This window comes from Stegostoma tigrinum, chromosome 12 (assembly GCF_030684315.1).
Source record: "Stegostoma tigrinum isolate sSteTig4 chromosome 12, sSteTig4.hap1, whole genome shotgun sequence".
Classification (NCBI taxonomy): Eukaryota; Metazoa; Chordata; class Chondrichthyes; order Orectolobiformes; family Stegostomatidae; genus Stegostoma; species Stegostoma tigrinum.
In genome coordinates, this window is record NC_081365.1 from 41043897 (window position 1) to 41061900 (window position 18004).

The 18004-nt window shown below is 40.8% G+C and overlaps 1 protein-coding gene across 3 annotated transcripts in view; it reads left to right on the top strand.

Annotated features, from left to right (window-relative positions):
• nme7 (NME/NM23 family member 7) overlaps positions 1 to 18004 on the top strand; it is a 137842-nt gene that overhangs the window by 96510 nt on the left and 23328 nt on the right. For 2 of the 3 annotated variants that reach the window (XM_048540701.2, XM_048540703.2), the window contains one exon: positions 1793 to 1894. The exons of the other annotated variant lie outside the window; for it this stretch is intronic. In XM_048540701.2, the coding sequence (XP_048396658.1) occupies positions 1793 to 1894 (102 nt within the window). The remainder of the gene's footprint in view (positions 1 to 1792; positions 1895 to 18004) is intronic. 3 annotated transcript variants of the gene reach the window in all.

Consider the following 18004-nt stretch of genomic DNA (forward strand, 5'->3'; position numbering starts at 1 on the left):
ATCTCAATTTGTTGTGCTCCCCCCCCGCACCCCCCAAACTGACTAATAGTATTTTGTAAACGTCATGACTTCATTGAACACTGTCCCAAACATTTGTAAATGTACTTTTTAAATGTGCCACCAGTATATAGATACAGAAAAAAAACAAGGTTGCGGGGGGAAAATGAATAGAAGATTTTAGAAATGTTTTATCAGTTTGCACTGACTCTTCAGTTTTTTTGGCTTATTATCTCTAAATAGCTAATACCACTAACAATCTGTATGAACTGAAATCAAACTGCTCTTGACTGGGGTTTCAGGTACTGTGAATTTGAAAATAATTATCACTGATCTGATTTTATGCCTACAAATTACTGATCTTCAATTGGAAATTGTTTAAATTGGCAATTGTTTAATTTTCCATCTAATAGTACCAGTGAAGTAACTTGGCTGTAACGTGGATGAGACTATCACAATCTTTCTATTCATTTGGGAGTTTGTTTGTTTATTCTTTCATTCATGAGTTTTTTTTCTAAAAGGCACATCATTGGCTCATGGTCTGCTGATGCTTCATCTGAGCTGTTTTCTCTGCAGTTTCTAATTGTAGTGACTTGCCATCACTTTGCATTCAGAGGGGCAGGGTAAAGAGGTAGCTCCTAAGTTTGAGAGATAGTAGGAACTGCAGATGCTGGAGAATCTGAGATAACAAGGTGTAGAGCTGGTTGAACACAGCAGGCCAAACAGCAGAAGAAGGGTATCAGAAATAATGGGAACTGCAGATGCTGGAGAATTCCAAGATAATAAAATGTGAGGCTGGATGAACACAGCAGGCCAAGCAGCATCTCAGGAGCACAAAAGCTGACATTTCGGGCCTGGACCCTTCATCAGAGAGGGGGATGGGGAGAGGGAACTGGAATAAATAGGGAGAGAGGGGGAGGCGGACCGAAGATGGAGAGTAAAGAAGATAGGTGGAGAGAGTATAGGTGGGGAGGTAGGGAGGGGATAGGTCAGTCCAGGGAAGACGGACAGGTCAAGGAGGTGGGATGAGGTTAGTAGGTAGGAGAAGGAGGTGCGGCTTGGGGTGGGAGGAAGGGATGGGTGAGAGGAAGAAGCGGTTAGGGAGGCAGAGACAGGTTGGACTGGTATTGGGATGCAGTGGGTGGGGGGGGAAGAGCTGGGCTGGTTGTGTGGTGCAGTGGGGGAGGGGACGAACTGGGCTGGTTTAGGGATGCAGTAGGGGAAGGGGAGATTTTGAAACTGGTGAAGTCCACATTGATACCATTGGGCTGCAGGGCTCCCAAGTGGAATATGAGTTGCTGTTCCTGCGACCTTCGGGTGGCTTCATTGTGGCAGTGCAGGAGGCCCATGATGGACATGTCATCAAGAGAATGGGAGGGGGAGTGGAAATGGTTTGCGACTGGGAGGTGCAGTTGTTTGTTGCGAACTGAGCGGAGGTGTTCTGCAAAGCGGTCTCCAAGCCTCCGCTTGGTTTCCCCAATGTAGAGGAAGCCACACTGGGTACAGTGGATGCAGTATACCACATTGGCAGATGTGCAGGTGAACCTCTGCTGAAAAAGGGTCTTGGGTTTAGGCCTGAAACATCCGCATTCCTGCTCCTCCGATGCCGCTTGGCCTGCTGCGTTCATCCAGCTCTACACCTTGTTATCTCGGCTCCTAAAGTTTGCTTTAGTTGGAGCAGGAATTAAACCCACACTGGTGTTACCCTGAACCACCTGCAGCTATCTAGTTGAACTAATCAACACTGTAGTCTTTTTCTATACCTGATCCCAATTTTTTTTTGTTCTTTTTATAGGGTATGGTAAATGAACTCACTTCAGGCCCTTGTCTTGCCCTTGAATTCCAAGGAAGTGACGTTCAGAAAACATTTAGAGAATGCTGTGGACCATCGGACCCTGTAAGTCAAAAGTAGATTGCTGAACGTACCCACACTATACCAAGTTTATATCTGCTTATTCATTTCATATCATTTAATGTCACATTTTTAGTCTCACTATCTCGTTTTGTGGATTTTTGAAATCCATGTCTCAATTGTCTGATCTAAGCAATATTTCTGTGAATGTTCATTACCATATTGTAAAACAAATGTTTTTCGGCCATGATTAATGGCATGATCATATTCACTTTAAAAGTAAGGCCTTGCATTTAAATTGGTATTCTTCAAATTTCAGTTCACTACAAACCCATCTGCACTTATTTTCCTTTAGCAAGTAAAGAGATCAGATTTTAAAAATACTATTCCAGTGAGGGCCAGGAGATTATAGAGTTACTTGCTGAATTGTGCCTGAATCACTCTGCACCAAGTCTGTTTTTAGATTTCTGCATGGTAAGACACCCCACCACCTGCCACTGGTTGAATGTCAGCAGTGGCGGGTGAAGGCCTAAATACAATTGGCAAAGGTCAGGAGGTTGGCCAGGAGCCTTTCTGCTCTGTACTTAATTGGAGAAAAGTTTGAGGGTGGTTAATGGAGCCGCACCACCTTCCCAACCTGATTTAAATGTTACCTTCATCTGTAAACTTGTTTTGGAATATGGCATTAAATGTTGTCAATTAATGTGACTGGAGTTGTGACAGCTTGACACAGTGCAGGAAAAAAAAGTTACACTCAGCTAAATAGAGTGATTTCATGTTGACAGAGATGAAAGTGAGGTGTAGCAATGGGAAATGGGGCTTTATAGAACTTAATTGCTAGCTCCTAAACCTGTGACCTCCACTGAAAAGAAGGGTGGATGTCCTTCTTTTCCCTCGTGTAGCCTGTACCCATACTATACCATTTTCAATGGCACCACATTGTTAATTGCATTAATTCTTCCTCCTCCTATTCTGCCTGAAATATAAGCCATACCATTTGAATACCCCAGTAAATTCCATTGTAATGGCTCCATAATACAATGAGAAGTTTAAAAACTTTTCCTATCTGAAATCATTGATAGGCACATAATCGAATCCTTTGTTGATTGCACAGTTTTTTCTACCAGAAATTTTATATTAATATTTGTGGACAACGTCAGTCAACAACTTCCTGATTTCCAAATTATGCAGGTAACATACTTCTATTTCATATGGTTTAACTTCTGTCTGGTACAGTTCTAGTGTAAATGGCAGAATTTCTGAAACAGTAGCTTTGTCTCACTTTTCAATACATGACATGCATGCACTATTAGACAGTACGTTTTAGAATGGTTTAAAACTCAAATGGGACAGATGCATTGGAAATCAAGCTCCACAACTCCACAAACTGTAACAAAAGCATAAATGCTTTATTTGATCTCACATAGAATTTTTTTTTAATATTACAATTCAGGATAAAAGAAATACCTATTAGAATTCTGTAGTAAACTCAAATAACTCATTTATTAGAAGAAAACATATTCTTAAACATATGATAAATCTGGTTAGTAACTAAGTTACGATATGGAATTAAACCACATCCCTTAAACCCAAATACTCACATTCCTGTGACAGACAAGAAAATTTAGCCCTGCAGAAATTAGCCATCTCGAACTTCAGTTGATGAGATTAAAATATTGACAGCCGTAGAATTAATGAAGTCATCAAATCAGAATTTAGATGAGAGTCAGGAAGTAATCCTAATATTTGACCTAATCGGATTTCAACAATATTTCAGCCAAGAAAAAGATGTCCTGATTGCTGGTTCTGCCTTAGTATTTTCTCCTTACTTTGTTCAGGAGAGACAGTCTGACTTGGAGGTCTTTTCTCCCACTAAAACTCGTACTTGAAAAACAGGACACACAATCCAGGAGGCTGCTGTTAGTCAAGTTTCAGGACTGAAGCTCTTTCAATCCAATTTGTCCAGATATTAAAGCCATAAAGCTAATTTCTTTTCTCCCTGAGATGCTTTGCTTTCTTCTCTGCATAAAAGATCACTTGATTTTTTTTTTAAACTAGGTGAAGAACAACACATTTTTAAATTTGACTTTTCAGTCTCATGAAGTATGCAATCCGGAAATTGTCCAAATCTCTCTCTCTCTCCTCTCTCCCGCCCGTCCCCCCAACACAGTTTTCTTCAGATTATCCTTAAAAAAAAACTATGTATTCCTAACCACGTGAGTAATACAAGTGCAATTTATTTCAATGCTGAATTTTGATACTTCCATGCCAGAACTACTACTATTTTGCTTCAGAAACATCACAGAAATTCCTGTTACAGGGTTAGCAGCATTTATGAATGTGATACTAACTTTCTTCACCAGCTGCCTATTTACACCGTCCTGTCTCCATTGTAAGGAGGTTGGAGGACTAATGGCAGAAATACCATGGACCTTATCATTTAAGCACATGATATTCCTTCTGTATGTTTCACTAAGATGAGAAATGTGATCAATTTTTTGCCTAACATCCAGTCTGACCAAATTTCTGGGCCCCATTGCCTTTTATCCAAACTTTCAAAATATCTATTTCCACATGTTCAAAAAAAGTAACGAGTAATCAACAATTTTGTGGCCATGATTGTGCTATTTAGCACGACATAATTCAAACTTTACCATCAAAATATGATTACTATATTGGAATTTGGGATCATTGATAAAATACAAGCTACATAATCTGCATACTAAACATGTGGAACTAGCCTGTTTTAATGCTCACTTAATTTAAATGGCCTTTCCATAGTCAACTTTTATCAGTTTTGTTAAAAGGATAAATTATAAATAATTCATATCTTGGGTAAATGGTATGCATCAATAATGTCAATATATTATCTGTGCTGCCATCAAATAGGAAGTATTTGAAAAAGGATAAACTGATGATCAGCAAGCTTAAAGAAATGAAAATCAAGGAAAGAAATCAAAGAAAATAGTGGTTGCTGTATATTCTTTCTTTCTTGTGACCCAGTGGCCTATTTGTCTGTGATATTTGATTCATCTTCCTCCTGGTTGGGAAATCAGATGTAGCTGTGACTCATGCTGCAATCTGCCAAGCACAGATGTAATGAGTTTCTTGAGTTGTGAAATGGACTACTTTGTTAAGGAAAATCCAATCTTTTGTCTCATCTCACTTATTATTTGAGTCACGTAGCAATTTTGCCATGATGGTTAGTACGAAGCTTTACTTATTTGCTCCACTTCCCAAGGAAATAATGACCACTAAAGCAAATATTAATAGGAAAATCAGGAAAATGGATCACGATTCCTATTCCTTTTATCATTGTTTCCTATACCACCAGTTCTACTTGTATTAACATATTTTGATGAGAAGTAATCCAAATATTATTGAGTACTTACTTACAGTATAGTTCCACAGTACTTTAATGAAAATGTATGCACTATAGTGGGCAAGCCGGTGTTTAAATTGAAACCTGCAGTATTCATTGAAAAACTTTGGTTTTGATATTTATTACCTACTATTCATAGTATGATGTTGTCATATAGCATGTTTGGCACGTAATGTTTTGTTTTTGTTATTATTCATGTTTTAAAATATTCAATTGCATTTGACCTGTGTACATGAAAATATTTGGAATGAATAAGAATGGCAAAAACGTTGATGCTTATGTATTCTAAAGTATACTGTGTTAATACTGAACTGTGGCTTAAGGTATGTGAAGAGAAAAGGACTGGTGAAGACAAATGTAAGTCCCTTGCAGCTAGAATCAGGTGAATTCATAATAGATGACAAAGAAGTGGCAGGTCAGTTGAACAAATACTTTGGATCTGTCTTCACTAAGGAGATAACTTTACAGAAATGAGAGGGAACAGAGTCCAGCGTGAAGGATGAACTGAAGGCAATCTTTATTAGTCAGGAAGTGGATGGGATTAAAACCCAATAAATCCACAGGGCTCTATGCTCTGCATCCCAGAGTACATAAGGAAGTGGCCCTAGACTCCCCCAGCTGAAGCCCCAAATCCTATTGTTTAAAACATTCCCATGTTGGTCATTGAATGCGCACCTATTTCATCCATACATTTTATATTTCTTTTTTAATTCAATCAATCCTACATTAAGTTTATACTTCACAAAAAACATTGCCAGTAACTAATTCAGGCCATATAACTTGCAAATACAAAAAGAGAATGGGAAGGAAATCTGACACTATGACGAACCTGCCCCTATTGTATTTAAATAGTCTTTGAATTTAACAACTGTACTGGTGCATGCATGCACCAGGAACAATTAGCTCTTGTTCTAAATGGATATTCTATTATTTTAGATTGACAGGATTTGTATTTTCACAGGAATTCTCCAATTGTTCAATTGAACTTTGGGCGATCTACACAAACCTAGGGAAATAAAGTAAACTGTGTTACACAGTTTCTGCAGAATTTCCAGGAATTCTCTGCTACAGTTAAGATAGACAATTGGCAGAACCCCCATGGACATTTGAAACACAATAATTTCTTTTTATAATCATCATATGTCAAAATCTTTGTTTCTTCAAGAATCAAAACCTGCTAAACATCATTATAGCACTTACATGCATAACAATTGCAGTTAAAGTTTTTTTGACGTCTGTTTCCAAATGGCATAACCTACATGTTCATATTTGGAGTGAAACCAACTTGAAAGTTAACTGAGGAGAAACCACTTTTTTTTAAAAAAGAGAGAACTGAGATGTCTGGTTAAGTTTCTGTTGGTGGCTGCTGACAGTTTGGATGTTTGCATTTGTAAATAAGGCCTTAATGAGGATATATACATATTAATAGGGACCTTAATGGCAGTTTTTTCTTCCTTCCTCTAGCTGCCTGTGTAAAAAGATTATCCTGGCTAGTTCTGACCCAATGATAGTGAAAGAATGGTGACATAATTCCAAGTCAGGATCTTGTATGACTTGGCAGAAAACTCATAAATAATGGTGTTCTCACTTGCCAGCTACTTTTGTTTGTCTAGGCTGTAGAAGTGGCAGGTTTGGAAAATATTGTTGAAGGAGGTTGTTGCAGTGCTGCGTATTGGTGTTGCTGTCCACCTGGGTTTAAAATGGTTGATTCGGTGCTGGTCAAGCTTTGCCTAAGAAAGGTCTTACCTTCTGTTTAGAAAGTTCTGTCTTAGTGCTGGATTGTGTCATGCACCCTGGGTGTTGTTGGAGTTGCTAGAACATAGAACATAGAACATAGAACATTACAGCACAGTACAGGCCCTTCGGCCCTCTACGTTGGGCTGACCTGTCATACCGATCTCAAGCCCATCTAACCTACACTATTCCATGTACGTCCATATGCTTGTCCAGTGACGACTTAAATGTACCTAAAGTTGACGAATCTACTACCGTTGCAGGCAAAGCGTTCCATTCCCTTACTACTCTGAGTAAAGAAACTACCTCTGACATCTGTCCTATATCTTTCACCCCTCAATTTAAAGCTATGCCCCCTCGTGCTCACCGTCACCATCCTAGGAAAAAGGCTCTCCCTATCCACCCTATCTAACCCTCTGATTATTTTATATATTTTATAAGTCACCTCTCAGCCGCCTTCTCTCTAATGAAAACAGCCTCAAGTCCCTCAGCCTTTCCTCGTAAGACCTTCCCTCCATACCAGGCAACATCCTAGTAAATCTCCTCTGCACCCTTTCCAAAGCTTCCACATCCTTCTTATAATGCAGTGACCAGAACTGTACGCAATACTCCAAGTGCGGCCGCACCAGAGTTTTTTTTGTACAGCTGCAGCATAACCTCTTGGTTCCGGAACTTGATCTCTCTATTAATAAAAGCTAAAACACTGTATGCCTTCTTAACAGCCCTGTAAACCTGGGTGGCAACTTTCAAGGATCTAGTGTACATGGACACTGAAAATTCAGGCAAGTGGGGAGTATTCCATTACATTTCTGATTTATGGCATAATGGTGAAAAGGGTTTTGAAGAATCAGCTAGTCCATTACAAACAGCAAAATATTCAACCTCTGCCTCGCTTCTGTAGTCAAAGTATTTATGTGGACAGTCTAGCTACGTTTCTGGTAAATACTGATGCTAAAGGGACAAAAACTATGGCCAAACCACCCCACGACCACCGCCACCCCGCCCCCCCCACCACCCAACGTTTCTAAAAGAAGTAACTACAGAGATTGTAGGTAGGCTAGTAAGAAAAGTGACTTTTTTTGTTCAAAGATGTATAATTATAATTGTTGATGTGCAGACAGATATTAGGTGACATAAAAAAGTTAACTTGCAGATACAAGCAATTTAAAAGGTAAATGGCTCGTTGGCCTTTATGATAAGAGACTGAATCATTCAAAGTGGTTTTGCTGAAAAGCACACTTTTTGTCAAGGCATTTTGTCAAAGCTTTTTGTCATGCAATTATTAGAACATTCATTGCTGGTTTGATGCCAGACGTCTAGGCCATACGCCCCCAAAGACTGGTAGATCATATCAGACACCATATCGCTTTGGCAGTTTGCAGCAAGCAAGGTACTGACTAATCTGTGCTTGCAAAACTGGCATTATAGTGTCCCTATTAGATGTGATTCTATAATTGGATAATATTTTCTGAATAATCCTGAGTATGCAATGAATTATGCTGACAACCAGCTTAGCACTGTTGGTCAGGCTTAGTGTGGCATGCTTGCATGTCCTACATGTTAATGCACAGGGTCCTGTTTATTCAAGCCATAAAGAACATGTACATACACTGTATGCGTTTCAGATTAACAAACTAGGTGACAGCCATTTGATGGATAATCCTGAACGTGGCCATCATTCAGCGTGGGGATATTCAGGGAGCCTCATGCTTTTCTTTGTTGTTTTATCAATCATCACTATTCTTAAATAGCAATAACAGGACTTCACGGCTTTCATCTGATCTAGAGGATATAGGAATGCTTAGGAAACTCTGGATTGAGGAGGGAATCTTACGGAATTGCTTTGGGATGTGGGATTTGTTGTGGGAGTAGAATGCATCTTCTGCTTTTCAGCATGTATGTAGCCTTGACAAAGGGATAGGTGTGGGTTAAGAACATAGAACAATACAGCGCAGAACAGGCCCTTTGGCCCTCGATGTTGTGCCAAATGTGAACTAATCTAAGCCCCTCCCCCACACTATCCCATCATTATCCATATGCGTATCCAAGGACTGTTTAAATGCCCCTAATGTGGCTGAGTTAACTACATTGGCAGGCAGGGCGTTCCACGCCCTTACCACTCTGAATAAAGAACCTGCCTCTGACATCTGTCTTAAATCTATCACCCCTCTATTTGTAGCTATGACCCCTTGTACAGGCTGAAGTCATCATCCTAGGAAAAAGACTCTCACTGTCCACCTTATCTAATCCTCTGATCAACTTGTATGTCTCTATTAAATCCCCTCTTAGCCGCCTTCTCTCCAATGTGAACAGACCCAAGTCCCTCAGCCTTTCTTCATAGGGCCTGCGCGCGAGACCAGGCAACATCCTGGTAAGTCTCTGCACCTTTTTCCAATGCTCCCACATCCTTCCTGTAATGGGGCGACCAGAACTGCACGCAATATTCCAAATGAGGCCGCACTAGCGTTTTGTACAATTGCATCATGACATCACGGCTCTGGAACTCAATCCCTGTACCAATAAAACCTAACACACTGTAAGCCTTCTTAATAGCACTATCAACCTGGGTGTCAACTTTCAGCGATCTATGTACATGGACACCAAGATCCCTCTGCACATCCACACTACCAATAATCTTTCCATTGACCCGGTATTCTGCCTTCCTATTATTCCTCCATTTATCCAGATTAAACTCCATTTACCACCTTTCGGCCCAATTCTGCAATTTATCCAAGTCTACCTGCAACATTCTTCCACACTGTCCACCACTCCATCGACTTTAGTGTCATTTGCAAACTTACTAACCCATCCACCTATGCCTGTGCCCAAGCCATTTATAAAAATGACAAACAGCAGTGGTCCCTGAACAGATCCAGTGTGGCCTCTCCTCTTGTCGGCCCTTCAACATTGAGTCAGGAAACCCGCCTGCATACGTTGGACAAAAACTGATCCTTCTGGAGTTATAGCATTTCCAGTCGTTGTTAGGGAAGTTAAAGTTTCCCATAATGACCACCCTGTCCCTTTCACTCATGCCCAGAATAGATTTGCCGATCCTCTCCTCCACATCCCTGGAACTTTGCGGGGGCCTGTAATAAAAAAACCCTCCAGCAGTGTTACCTCTCCTCTGTTTCTGACTTCAGCCCATACCACCTCAGTAGACGAGTCCTCATCAAAAATTCTTTCAGCCACTGTTATACTGTCCTTGACTAACAAAGCCACATCTCCCTCTCTTTTACCACCTTCCCTGACCTTAATGAAAGATCTAAACCCTGAAACCTGCAACATCCATTCCTGACCCTGCTCTATCCATGTCTCCGAAATGGCCGCAACATCGAAGTCCCAGGTACCTATCCATGCTGCAAGCTCACCTACCTTATTCCGGATACTCCTGGCGTTAAAGTGGACACACTTCAATCCAGCTTGCTGTCTGCCAGCACACTCCTGTGACTTGAGGTCCTGCCCATATCCTCCCTATGCTTATCCTCCTGTGTACTAGAACTACACCTCAGTTTCCCAGCCCCCTTCTGAGCTAATTTAAATCAATTGCAATATTAGAATGTTTTGTCCACTACAGAGAACATCACAGTACTGAATGAGAAATGTAACCTTGAAGCTTCTGATGTGGAAATTCTGTGCTAACAAGCCTATTATTTAGATGCTGAATGGGCTAAGAGTCTAAAATAGTAGTCAGGAGTCACATACTAATTAGTAGCTGGAGTGCACCCCCCTAAACATTGGGGTTAAGTTTCTCCATTGGTATTAGAAACGCACACAAGGACTTGATTATACAGAGGCCAATGTCCCCTTACCTGCATAAATATTGGAGATGAGCTTGCCTCCACTTAGCCAGCTCAGCCTTCTTTAATTTTTCAGGTGACAGCCATTTAATTAGCATGAAGGAAGACTTCTTAAATGCCCCATGCTCTTGCTTTCAAACCCAGTATCCTCCCCTCCTGAAACACAACTATGCTCCCCCAGCAAATCACTTTGAATCATAATGATAGAGATGTACAGCACAGATACATATCCTTCAGTCCAATTCATCCATGCCAACTAGATACCCTAAATTAATGTCATCCCATTTGCCAGCATTTAGCTATATCCCTTAAAATGCATCCAGATACATTTTAAATGCTATAATGTACCAGCCTCCACCACCTCTTCTGGCAGTTCATGCAACATACATGCACCACCCTGTGTGTGAAAAAAATGCCCCTTAGGTCCCTTCTAAGTTGTTCCCCTCTCATCTTAAACTTATGCCCTCTAGTTTTGGACTGCCCTACCGTGGGAAAATATTTTGTTTATTCACTCTATCCATGCCCCTCCTGATTTTATAAACCTCTATAAAGGTTGCCCCTCAGCTTCTGATGCTCCAGGGAAAATAGCCCCAGTATATTCAGTCTCTCCCTCTAAATATTGCACATCTTTTCTGAACCCTTTCAACCCTGGCGCTTAGTACTCAACACCAGCAACTGCCAGTTTCCAGATGCCATCCTACAACTCATGCACTTCAACTTTGCCCACAGTGTGGTCACCTTTGACAACCAGCTCTTCATCCAGACACAGCCATGGGGACCAGATTTGCACCCCGATATGCCAACACTTTCATGCACAAGTTGAGCAAGATTTCTTTGTTGCACGGGACCTCCGACCAATGCTTTACACCAAACACAATGACATTTTCTTCCTTTTGAACTCATGGCGAGGAATCGCTGAAACGATATCAACAAGTCTGTCCCACCATTAGACTTACCATGGACTATTCTTCAGAGTCAGTTTCATTCTTGGACACCTCAGTACCTCACTCTACTGCAAGCCCACAGATAACCTCACGATGCTGCATTTCTCTGGCTCCACCCTCAACATGTTAAAGAAGCCATCCACTCAGGACAAGCCCTTCATGTACGCAGGATCTGCTCAGGTGAGGAGGAATGTGACACGCACCTAAAGATGCTGTAAAATGCCCTCTTAAGAACGGGATACATTGCTCAACTGATCGATTACCAGCTCTGATCTACCACAGCGTAAAACTGCAATGACCTCATCAGAAGACAGACACAGGACACAACCGATAGTGTACCCTTCATCGCCCAGTACTTCCCCAGAGTGGAGAACTACGCTGTGTCAAAGGCTGCGAAGAACATGTCATCAGTGACAACAAACATCTCTCAGAGATCATCTCTATGCCTCCATTTCTCACTTTCAAACAATCGCCAAACCTTAAACAGACCATCGTTCGTAGCAAACTACCCAGCCTTCAGGAGAACCTCGACCACAACACCGCACAATCCTGCCATGGAAAACTGTGCAAGATATGTTAGATCATCAACGTGGATACTACCATCACATGTAGGAACACCACCCACCATGTACATGGCAGAAACTCATGTGACTTGGCCAGTGTTTTCTGCTTCAAGGTATGATATATTGGCAAGACAGCACAGATGCTACAACAGTAGATGAATGGATACTGTGCGACAATCATCAGACAGGAATGTTCCTTCCCAATCGGGGAACACTTCGGCGGTCAAGCTCATTCAGCCTCCAATCTCTGGGTAAGCTTCCTCCAAAGCAGCCTTTGAGATACCCAACTACGCTGAATCATAGAGCAGAAACTTACAGCCAAGTTCTGTACCCAAGAAGACTGCCTCAGCCGTGATCTTGGGTTCATGTCATGCTACGTGTGTCCCCTCTACACTGTTCAGTATCTGGAAAGCCTTCCTTACTGTCCCTCTTGACACCTTACCTTGATAACTTATTATGTCTTATCTTAATTGGCTTAGTTTTGAATTACTTGCTAGTTTGGTCAGACCCTTGACATGTGACTTTTGTACCTATCATGTTATTCAAGCCATTTTGTTTGCAGCACCACCTTACTTTTATTAATTATCTCTCTGCCTCATTTATTTGGATTATAGGTCATCCCTTCACTTGCTCTTCAACTATATCTGCCTTCTGTCAGTTCAGTCTTGTAGGTCTTGTCCTCACTCATTCGTTCTCTTTCTTGATCCATGGTTGTGTTGGACAAGGTCCTGCGTTGGTTTTCTATTGTTTTTTGCAGATGGTTGACCAAAAAATTGCCTGTGTGTCAGAAGGATTTACAAACTGCAAAATAACTTAATTGGCAATGTTATGAGGGCACCTTTTAGTGGCCACAAGCCCTGGAGTACGATTGTAATTTAGAGCTTTTAACATGGATCTAGGGACGATACTCATTACACCACAAAATGCCGTTACTCGCTTCAGTATGAATATAGTATCATGAAATCCATTTAATTGCTTTTCAGATGGCATTGGTAGGTGACCTTGAGTAGCTGAGAGATTTGAGGCCTGACCTTAGGCTGCAGCATGTCAACATGGACCTTGGATGTGAAGAAATAGCTGTGTGCCAGGGCCACTGCTAGAATGAGTGGCAAAGGATCAGTCATCTTGAAATAGACAACAGGTGCATCTCCTGTGATACTTTAGCCAGATCACTGGATTGCACCTCAGCCTTCTAGAAGCCTGATAATGCAGGAGGGAGCTGATGGTATAGCAGTACAAATTATCAGCGCCCCCTAAAGCAGACAACCTTATGAGCTGAGATAATAAAATGTGAGGCTGGATGAACACAGCAGGCCCAGCAGCATCTCAGGAGCACAAAAGCTGACGCTTCGGGCCTAGACCCTTCTTCAGAGAGGGGGATGGGGTGAGGGTTCTGGAATAAATAGGGAGAGAGGGGGAGGCGGACCGAAGATGGAGAGAAAAGAAGATAGGTGGGGAGGTAGGAAGGGGATAGGTCAGTCCAGGGAAGACGGACAGGTCAAGGAGGTGGGATGAGGTTAGTAGGTAGGAGATGGAGGTGCAGCTTGAGGTGGGAGGAAGGGATGGGTGAGAGGAAGAACAGGTTAGGGAGGCAGAGACAGGTTGGACTGGTTTTGGGATGCAGTGGGTGGAGGGGAAGAGCTGGGCTGAACGTTATGAGCTGCCGTGGCAACTCCAAGAACTGTCAGATGAGACTCCATGGTAGTAAGTATAATTGTGTTAGTTGAGTTGACCACATTGTCTATGTAGGGCAGAATGATTGATGAGCACTGTCTGAAGCTTTGGAATGGAGTTCCTTCTTGTTATGCAACAAGTGTTTGAGTTTTCAGGTGGCGTGTGATAGGGTACCACATGCTAGGCTACTTAACAAGATGAGCTGTTGGTGGTAGTATATTACCATGGATAGAGGATTGGCTAATAACTAGAAGTTAAGAGTGTGATAAGATTGCATTTTCAGGATGGAAATTTATAATTAGTGACCCACCACAGAATTCAGTACTGGGGCCACAATTATTTGCAATATATATTAATGACTTGGATGGGGAAAGTGAATGTACTGTAGATAAGTTTGTGGATGATGCAATATTAGGTGGAAGGCAAGGGGTAAAGATGGCAGAGACTGTAGAGGGATATGGACAGGTTAAGCAAGTAGACAAAATCTTGGCAGGTGGAATTTAATGTGGGAAAATGTGAAGTGTTAAGAATAGAAGAACTGAAAGTTATTTAGAGGAGAAAGTTTTCTGCAGTCTATCAGACAGAGGGATTGAGAGTCCTCCCTGAATAAATCATAAAGAGCTAGCATACAAATTTAGCTGGTAATAAGGATGGCAAATGGAATATTAGCTTCTATTTCAAACGGAATAGAGTATACAAATAGGAGGTTTTGCCAAAACTATGTAAAGCATTAGGCGGATCACAGCTGGAATACTGTGAACAGCTTTGGACCACTTATCTAAGGAAAGATTGACTGGCATTGGTGGCAGTACAGAGAAGGTTCACTCGGGTGACCCTAGGTATGGAGGAACTGTCTTAGGAGAGATTGAGTAGGTTGGGCCTGTTATTTACTGGCGTTTAGAAAAATGAGAAGCAAGCTGTTTGAAACATATAAGATTCTTAGTGGCCTTGCTAGATTATAAGCAATAACTTAGTTTCCTCTTGTGAGAAAGTCTAGGATCAAAGTTCTAATGTCAGTATGAAGAGCCTCACCTTACAAACAAATATAAGGAAGAATTTTTCTGTCAGAGGATAATGAATCTGTGGGTCATCAAAACAAAAACCTCCGGTTTTGAATATTTTTAAATAAAGGAATTGAAAGTTATGGGGAAAAAGGCAGAAAACAGGAGTTGAGGATTATCATGTGAACCAAGATCTCATTGAATTGCAGAGCAGACTTGATGGGCTGAATGGCTGTCTTCTGCTCCGACATCTTATAGCTTTATGGTGTTATGGATACTGTTCAGGCTGCTATGCCTGCATTGATTCTATGTTCATTTTGGCTTGGTCGAGTTGCAGATTATTGGTCAGATCAAGTGATGCTGCATAATTTGGAAGGCAGGCTTTCTCTTCTGCTGCTGACCAGGGTATATCCATGTCATCCTGTCTGGATATGCACACCTTCATGTGAGAACAGATTTGGATTAAGTACAAACAATTCTTGTGCATGGGAATTACAGTTTTTGGAAGAGATTTTTATGGTTTTTTGGCATTATTTCTTCAAACAACATTAAGCATTTTCATTTATTGCCCTCAAGAAATTTTTGTTGATGCAAAAAAAATGCCAGACAAATGTTGGGTTTAAAAATTTCTTGTTGCAGTAAGAGTTCAAGGATTGACCGTTCAATGCAACAATTGTTAGTTAAAAAGGTGGGTGTAGAATGGGCAGTTGTCATTACAATTAACAATGTTTTGTCATGTGATAACAGGCATCACATGTTTGGGTGACTAAATTGTCATTTTCTAAATAATCTCCTTTAAAGTTACAAAGGCCAATTGTTTGAGAAAATCACTGTTTGTAATTTACAATACCGCACTTGCAGCATTGTGACATTGTACTCTTCTTTTCCAGTAGAGCAGCTTCGTGTAATATGTTTGAGCTGCATATTTTACATTTTAACAGCTTTTCTTATTAAACATTAAGCACACTGTACCAATTTGCATTAATTTTTGTTTTTAGTGAATTCCTAGATTCTTAAGAACAAAATTGATTCAACAATCGTGCATTCTGTCCTGGCTCAGAATCTTTGTGTAGATACTTTTTGATTTTTGTATAGAAAGTGATGTCATGGTACCTTTCTATTAACTGGCATTTCTGATTAACCAGCACCACCCAAAACTGAAGCATGCCAGATATCACGAGTTTTACTGTACTTTAAATGTTAAAATGTTTTGTTTGATTATCTTCTGTGGCTGGAGAGCCATTTCACTTGTTTTCCTTTTGCATTGTTGACATAATATTTTGAGTAAAATGAAGTTAATACAATCAATAATGGTACATGTTTGTGCTGTGTGTAGAATGGAGTGAGGTTGACAGTTTGGTCTTTTGGCATGTTTACTGCTATAAATAATGAGCCACAGATTCCTGTTCTGTTTTACATAATTTATTTCCTAAAATCTGTAATTTTTCCAATTATTTAATTTGACAGGTTGAAAGGCAAAAGTTTTATATAGATGTAAAAAGGCTATTTAACTTGCAGCACAGAACTGTTTGAAGTTTAACATTAACAATATTTGAATAAGAACAGAAAGGAGTCTCCACACCCTGCATTGTATAGAGTAGTTGCTAGGCACAAAACATGGTGTGAAAGGCAGTTAACTTTAGGTTGATTACCTGTTTTTTTTGAAAAAACAATCTAAAAATGGATTGAGATCATAGAGATAAATATAGATTGAACTTTCCACTGACTACCTAATTCTGGGCTGCAAAAGAGAGATGTTATCTGTGAAGATCTTCCAAGCAGGAATAAATAATGTTTTAAGCAGGCTTTGAATTTGAAACCAAGAGGTACAGTCAGTTTAGTGCTCCTGAGATGCAGCTTGGCTTGCTGTGTTCATCCAGCCTCACATTTTATTATTTTGGATTCTCCAGCATCTGCAGCTCCCATTATCTCTGATACAGTTTTTAGTGGTTGTACATCCTTAACATTTAACCTTTCAATCAGGCTTCTGCTCAGCCATGACCATCAAAAAGAATCAGTTGGGGAGTTACCAGCCCACCAAGATTGAACAGCTCAGACAGCCTCTGGTACTCAGTGCATAGAACAGTACAGTGCAGGGGATAAGCCCTTCAGCTCACCATGTCTGTACTAACCATGATGTTATTTCTAGACTAATCCTGCCTTCCTGTATATGGCCCATATCCCTCTTTCTCTGCCTGTTTCTGTGTCTGTCTAAATGTCTTTGAAACTTTGCTGTTGTATCTGCTTTCATCACCTCCCCTGGTTGTGAATTCCAGGCACCTACTACCCTTTTTTAAAAAAAAGCTTTCCTCGCACATCTCCTTTTAAAGATTTCTCCTCTCACCCTAAATCTATGCTTCCTAGTAGTTGACATTTTTACCCTGGGAGAGAAACTCTGACTGTCCACCCTGTCTATGCCTCTCATAATTTTATATACTTCTATCAAATTGTCCCTTGGCCTCTGATGCTCTAGTGAAAATAATCCAGGTTTGTCAAACCTTTTCTCGTAGGTAATGCACTCCAATATCTGGTAAATTGCTTCTGCACCCTCCCTTAAAGCCTCCACATCCTTCCTACAGTGCGGCAGCCAGAACTGCACACAATACTCCAAATGTGACCTGACTGAAGTCTTAAGCAGTTGCAATTGACTGGTCAACATTTAGAAATACCCTGATCAATGAAGGCAAGTGCACCATATGCCACCTTTTTCCAAGTGTGATGCTACTTTCAGGAGACTGCAGACTTGCACCCCAAATCCCACTGAATATCAATGCTACTAAGGGCCTGGCCATTTACAGTATATTTGCTGTTGCATTTGACCTCCCAAATGCATCACTTCACACTAGTTCAGATTAAACTCCATTAGTCATTACTCCGCCTAACTTTGTAGCTGATATATGTCCTGCTGCATCCTTTGATATCCCTTCTCACTATCCACAATTCCACTAATTTTCATGTCATCTGCAAACTTCCTAATAAGACCACCATCATACGATCTAGCCCAGGATATTCTGGGACGCAAGGGAGGATATAGCTGGAGTCTTCAGATAACTTTGCATC